At 39.3% G+C, this 7611-nt stretch overlaps 1 protein-coding gene across 1 annotated transcript in view; it reads right to left on the bottom strand.

The window, feature by feature from the left end:
* Positions 1-7611, bottom strand: part of Ankrd13c (ankyrin repeat domain 13C) — a 60034-nt gene that overhangs the window by 42705 nt on the left and 9718 nt on the right. The window contains exons 2-3 of the mRNA XM_021158979.2: positions 3220-3261; positions 1825-1929 (exon numbers count right to left, since the gene is read on the bottom strand). Of these exons, the coding sequence (XP_021014638.1) occupies positions 1825-1929; positions 3220-3261 (147 nt within the window). The remainder of the gene's footprint in view (positions 1-1824; positions 1930-3219; positions 3262-7611) is intronic.

Here is a 7611-nt window from a genome sequence, read left to right as displayed (position 1 = left end):
TGGGAGATCTTTCCATCTTCTGAGATCTTCTATAATTTCTTTCTTCAGAGACTTGAAGTTTTTATTATACAGATCTTTCACTTCCTTAGTTAGAGGACAATTTTTTCTATATAGCTATTCTTCATTGATTTTTCCTACCTGAACTATGAAATATTTATAATAGCAGGGAGAGGATGCTTCCTTTCAAACTAACAAATACACTTGATAAAAATAAGATCTTTGTATCAGGCATGATTTTTTTTTTAAACAGTATGTTCAGAGATTAAAACATTCCATTCTGCAGGAAGCTACTTGAACAAAAAGGTAAACAACTCAGAATAGCTTCATTCAGAAGTCCCCAAAAATGACCAGATTCACCAGGACCCTCTGTACCAAAGTTAGTAATAAAAGCTGAAGAGTCCCTCGCACATGAAGTTAGGCCAAGCTGCAAAGAAGACTAATCAGACCAGACCAGCTGCCTGCAAGAAACAGAAACCACCTAAGTTGCCTGGGAGAGGCTTAGAATAACTGAGGCACCTGGAAAGGATACTCTGGAACCTGTTAATCTGACTTTAGGCTGTGCAGTGCACTACAGGTTCCCAGTTTTGTGAGCGGGACTAGGCTTTGGTGATATAGTTGTCTTTGAGTCATTTCTGCTCCTGTAAATGGGCCCTCACCCTTATTCCTGTAAGTAATAACAATAGAACTCACTGATTCACCAAATTGGACTTTGGTGGTATCTATACCTAAGGAAAATAGATAAAAGCCAAATCGTATTCTAAGGAGATTCTAGAAGGCTTTAAAGTCTAAGTGGCAGTTCATGTAGAACAATACAAGTAAATATTATCAAGCCTGACCTAAGGGTGGATAATCATCCCCCAAACAAAAGGTTATGCTAGTGGTAGAGATGCCAGAGTCCCACACCCACACCCCAATAGCCATGTTAGGACCCAGGGAGTCAGCAAGTGCAGCAGGAGAAAGCATGGCCACATTGACCTTTAGCCCTGATTAGATCTGAGCAGATTAAGTCTGTCCCTGAGTATATCAAGTATAGAGAAATGTAGGGAAGTCCCGTGAAAGATCTCCAAGATAAGGAAACAAAATGACTCAAAGAATAAACCAAGAGACAGCACATTTCCTAGCTTCCAGCATTGTTTTTTTTTGTTGTTGTTTTTTGGTTTGGGGGTGGGGGGTTGGGGTTTTTTTGTTTGTTTGTTTGTTTGGTTTTTCGAGACAGGGTTTCTCTGTGTAGCCCTGGCTGTCCTGAAACTCACTCTGTAGACCAGGCTGGCCTCAAACTCAGAAATCCGCCTGCCTCTGCCTCCCAAGTGCTGGAATTAAAGGTGTGCGCCACCACCGCCTGGCAAAATTTGAGTCGATTACCTGTATCTTATTTTTTTAGATTTATTGATTGATTTATATGTAAGTACACTGTAGTTGTCTTCAGACACCCCAGAAGAGGGCATCAAATCTAATAACAGGTGGTTGTGAGGCACCATGTGATTGCTGGGATTTGAACTCAGGACCTTCAGAAGAGCAGTCAGTGCTCTTAACCGCTGAGCCATTTCTCCAGCCCATAAACACCGTTAACATCATGATTAGTTTTTATTCTGATTAGTACACTAATAATTATGCAAAAATAATAATTTGCAAGAAAAACAATGAAGTCTTGACTTCAAATGTCTTATCACCAATATAAGGAGGCTTTCCCACATGACTCAACTGTTCTGCTGCTCAATGCTAGAGTTCCCAAGTCATGTTTAAGCTTACAGATTTCTCAGTAGAAATCACACCACAAGAAAACTATCTCAACACATCAATTTGTATTTTTAAAGTACTACTTACTCATCTGTCTGTCTCCATAGCTGATGGCTTCCGCGAGAGGGCTCCATCCCTGAGCATTTTTCACCTTTACTGGAGCATTATGAGCCAACAGTAAATGTGCGCATTCTGTAACATAAAATAGGAATAATGGTCAGACATACAATTTCTAGAACCTTTAAATATGAGTATTATGCCAAAGAAACCAGATTACTACATATGTGAAATAATGCTGCTCTATGTATAATTAACTTATAAACTCCCATGTATATAATGTATAAGGTCCCCAGAGTCAAAAGAATTCAACCTATCTAAAAGTAAATTGTATACTCTCTGAAAAAAAGTATTGCTTCCTGTCTCTAAAGAATATTTGAAGTGTTTTACATGAACTAAAGATAACCTATGAACCTTAAGAATAATTTATACAAATATCTACAGTTCAGCTAAGCATGGTGGTGCATGCTTTTAATCTAAGCACTTATAAAACAGAGACAGGTGGATTTCTGAGTTATAAGGTGCTAGCCTGCTCTGTACCTTGAGTTCCAGACAAGCCAGGGCAAAATGGTAAAACTGTGTCTCAAGAAAAAATCTACAACCCAAAAAGACCCAAAGGAGAATCTGCCTATCTGCTATGTCAATGAAGTGCTAATTATTTATTTCAGGATGAAAAAAAAAAAAAAAAAAAAAGCTAGGCTGAAGAGATGGCTCAGTGGTTAAGAGCACTAACTGCTCTTCCGAAGGTCCTGAGTTCAAATCCCAGCAACCACATGGTGATTCACAACCATCTATAATGAGATCAAATGCCTCCTGGTGTGTCTGAAGACAGCTACAGTGTACTTACATATAATGATAAATAAATCTTTGGGTGGGAACAAGCAGGACCAGAGGAGGCAGAGGCTCGGAGTTCAATTCCCAGCAACCACATAAGGGCTCACAACCATCTGTACAGCTACAGTGTACTCATATACATAAAATAAATAAATCTGAAGAAGAAGGAGGAGGAGGAAGAGGAGGAAAAAGAGGGGGGGTAGGAAGAAGAGGAGGAGAAGGAGGACATTGGATTCCCTGGAAATAAGATTTACAAACAGTTGTGAACCACTATATGAGTAACAGGAATTGAACCAGGTTCTCTGAAAGAGCAACAAGTGCTCTTAACTACTGAGCCATCTCTCTAGCCCCTGGTTAAGTGATTTTCAATGACAAAACTGAGGCTGACAAGATAGATGGCCCACTGGGTAAAGGCTCTTGCTACCTGACTTTAATCCCCAGGACCCATGTGGCAGGAGAACCAACTTCCACAAGTTGTCCTTTGATTTCCATACACATGCAGTAGTATGTATGAAGCCACATGCATACACACAAATATGATGTTTTAATGACAACTATGAATGAAGTTAAACATTAAAAGTATTTACTAACCTTTATTTCCTAACATCACAGCAAGATGTAAAGGAGTGTTTCCTAAAATTGAAAACAAAATTAAATTAGAAGCCATAACAACATAAGAAATTATATTTAAATGTGGTTTCAGCTCCTTCAGGATAGACACATTTTAAGCAGAAATTACACTTCTGATTTCTGTGCCAAATTCAGAAGGGACAAAAAGTACAGCCTAGAGTACTTTCCCTGACCTGCCCAAAAGCAACCAGCAGGACATTTACTCTCTGAGATGTTCTCAAAGACTTCAGATTTCGAAGCTGGGCACTTGGGAGGCAGAGGCAGGTGGATTTCTGTTCTGAGTTCGAGGCCAGCCAGGTCTACAAAGTAAGTTCCAGGACAGCAGGGCTACACAGAGAAACCCTGTCTCGAGAAAGAAAAAAAAAAAGACTTCAGATTCCTTCTGGTGCTCACCATACCAGTCTTTGTGGGGACAAAACTATTCATGTGGGGACAGAAAACAATAAGAATCAGTCTTAGTCATCAAGAAGTTCAGAGTTCTTTCAACTCTATGAGACAGGACTCTTTAATAACTGTTAAACACCAAGATATCAAGAATCTCTTTAGGGAGCTGCAGAGATGGGTCAGTCAGCAGGTAAGAGCACTGGCTGCTCTTCCAGAGGACCCAGATTTAGTTCCCAGCACCTGCATGGTAGCACACTACCACTGTTAACTCTTGTTCTAGGAGATCTAATGCCCCCTTTTGGTCTGTGTGGGCACTGCACACATGTGGTACACATGCAAACAACACTCATATACATAAAAATACACAAAAATAAAAATGTAAAATTAAAAATAAAGGGAACTAATTTCAATAAAAAGTAGTATGAACATGCCCACTATCCTGTAGGGAAATGCTACTATGCTTAGGATAAACTGGTGAGATAGTTTCAGCTCTTCTCACAATTCTGTATACAACCATTCCTCAGTCAGTAACTGGACTGCTCACTGTGAACAATCGCCATAAAATGTCAGTAACTGGGCTGCTAGCTGTGAACAATCGCTATAAAATGTCAATATCTATCTATGATCCACACGTGGCTCTTGCATGCCTTACACCTGGAGACTGCAGACCTAGAGACCATAAAGACCACACATGGTAGCTATGCTAATTGTTTGAAGAAGTGATAAGAAGGAAAAATGCTGCCAGCAACCAGAGAAGGACTTGTAGGTTCTCTGGACTATTCTTCCAACTTTTCTAAGGGTATGAAATATTTCAGAATTTCAAGTTTCATTTTTAAAAAGTTTTCAAAGAAGAAAAAATGTTTTGTGGGATGGCTTAGTGGATAAAGGTGTTTGCTACCAAACATGAAAACCTGAATGTGAATCCCAGGGGCAGATATGCTAGAAGGAGAAAACTGAATCCTGCAAGTTGTCTTTTGACCATACATCCACACAATGAAAATAGATGTTTTTAAAAAATCTCTTTTCAGTACTTTTCCTTAAAATATACAAGATATTTCTGCCTTTGGGACATCTAATCAAATCTAATTAGATCAACAGGGATTCCTCGTAGATGTGGTAAGGCATGCCTGTAGTCACAGCAACAGTGAAGCAGAGACAAGAGTATTAGGAGTTCAAGGCCAGCGTTAGTAGCTTCATGCAACTTTGTCTCAAAAAGGAAAAAAAAAAATTTCCTTTATATCTTTAAATAGTTGTCTAATCCACTTGCTCTTATTTTCACTTTCAAGTAAAATGAATATACTCTACACTGTATGTACATTTTGCATCTTTTAGATTTAATACAATTCTATATTACTTTTAGTACAGTTTATATAATCACTCAATTTGCTGACAAGTAAATTTAATTTATTTGACCTATATTTTAAATTTCCTGTTTCTTTGTATGCTGATTCATTTTCTTGGGATTTAGAGAAGTAATCCTTGTAAATGGATTATGAAAAATCAAGCAGTTATTACCCAAATCTTCTGTTTCCCTCAGTATTACTATTAACATCTTCCGTGAGAATGAGCTTTTTCCTTATACTAAGTATCTTTCAGAGATACCCCAAATGGACTTTATCTTCTGCTCACCCATCCTGCAATAAGGAATTCAAGTCTTGTAAGAGAGAGGAAGAGTACCACCCTGTTTCTCCTCTGCTGGCTCTAACAATGAGCACCCTAGAACCCTCTAAGCTCTCACTCTAGCTGATAATCACAGCACTTTCCTGTGAGAGTCTCTCCAACAGTGCATTCAATGAACTGGAAAAGTGAGGCTTGCTAAACAAAGTGAAAGGTAAAATAGTATAAAATAAACCCTGAAAATTATGAAACACCAATTAAAGAAATTAAGGACCTAATTACAATAAAACCACTAAATTTACAGACCTGTTTAAATGTAGAAAGAACAAAGCAGCCGGGTGTGGTGGCGCACGCCTTTAATCCCAGCACTCGGGAGGCAGAGGCAGGCGGATTTCTGAGTTCGAGGCCAGCCTGGTCTTCAGAAGTGAGTTCCAGGACAGCCAGGGCTATTACAGAGAAACCCTGTCTGGAAAAAACCAAAAAAAAAAAAAAAAAAAGAAAGAAAGAAAGAAAGAACAAAGCATTAGTTGGTCAGACACTGGCTTTTTGCCCACCCCCACCGACCCCACACTCCAGACAGTCTCTGTGCAGCCCTGGCTGTCTTTGAACTCATCCACCTGCTTCTGCCTCACAGTGCTTGGATTAGTTAAAGGTGTTGCATCACATGCCTGGCAGACCAAACACATTTTTTGGTTTTCAGAGTGGACAAAGTAATAGGTAACACCATCTCACAGGCAGGGGCAAAACGGTAAAGGAGGAAGCCCCTTGAAAGTGGGTTCTGCTTCCTGGTCCTCCAAGATGTGAGTTAACAGCAGAGCACACTTCTGATGACCACAGCTGAGAGCATCACCAGCATGGACACAAAACCCATCTCCCTCAAACTGTTTAATCAGGTATTTGATCACATAAAAAGCAACTAATACACCACCAATACTACTCAAGTTGACAAAGTCAAAGCAATCTCCATGAAAATACCCAGTAATTTTTCTCATGAATTGAAAGCTGGTGTTAAAATCTGTATGAGAATATCTAGGAATCTAGAACATCATCAACTCAGTGTTGACAAATGGCAAAGCTTTCCAGCCTCAAGCTCACATCTTCTAAATAAGGTTGTGGCTGCTCTGGAAACAGCCAATAAGACTGGTAAACTTAGTGCCCTGAACCAGGGGTTTACAGACCTGATCCAAACAGCTGCCTGCATTTGGCTTCCAGGACAGAGCACTTTCTAGTCACTACTCAACTTTCTAGAGGCAATCACACTACAGTGCTGTTTAAATGTCCTCTCATAGTCAACTAAATTCTGGCATTACTGTGTTTTACAATGTCAGGTTCATTTAAAAAAAAAAAAAAAAAAACCTAAAACAACTGATGATCAAACAACCTCACTCTGGGGTATAGTGGTTGTCATCCCATGGGTTAAGACCCCTTTGGGGATTGAGTGACCCTTTCACAGTGGTTGCATATCAGATATTTACATTATGATTCCTAACAGCAGCAAAATAAGTTATAAAGTGGCAACAAAAATTATTTTATAGTTGGAGGCCACCACAACATGAGGAACTGTATTAAAGGGTTGTGCAACACTACCATTCTGTCAGAGATGCCTGCACTCAGGCAGTGAGGACACAGGGTCAATCAAGTGTACAAAGAAATAGATAAGACTTTTAAAATGAGCACAATGAAATATTACTCAACTATAAAAGCTTTACTCTTCTTTTCTGGCAACATGGATAGAAGTGGAAGAAATCATATTAAAGGAAGGGAGATAAGCTGGGAGCATCAAGACAAATACTGCTGTTCTTATTACACTTGGTGAAGGTTTAAAAAAAAAGCCAGTTACAAAGCACAGAAAGACAAACCCTGGTGTCACTCATCTGTAGAAGCTACAGGAGCTAAACCAGTAGACACTGAGTGCAGAATGGACAACAGCATCAAACACAACTGAGGCGTTGTCTGGCACAATAAGGCAGTGACAGACTACAACTATGATTCAGAGTAACTGGAGGTTAGAGTCTGAGGGTTCCCAAGACAAAGAAAATAAAAACATCTAAGGAAATAGAAATGCTAGTTATGCTGATTTGGTCATTAAACAATGACCACATAGATCAAATTACAATAATTTATTCCATAATTACATGGAAACATTGTGTCAATGAAAAAATGCTGCTTCTAACAAAATTAGGACTTCAGAAAAGAAGTGCATTGTCCAAACTAATGACAAGAGCAGCTTAAGATGTTTTAATTAAAAATATTAATTTCTACCAGGCGTGGTGGCGCACGCCTTTAATCCCAGCACTCGGGAGGCAGAGGCAGGCGGATTTCTGAGTTCGAGGCCAGCCTGGTCTACTACAA

Source organism: Mus caroli, chromosome 3 (assembly GCF_900094665.2).
Source record: "Mus caroli chromosome 3, CAROLI_EIJ_v1.1, whole genome shotgun sequence".
Classification (NCBI taxonomy): domain Eukaryota; kingdom Metazoa; phylum Chordata; class Mammalia; order Rodentia; family Muridae; genus Mus; species Mus caroli.
The sequence above is the reverse complement of the archived record's forward strand: the minus strand, read 5'-3'. Positions and strand labels throughout refer to the sequence as shown.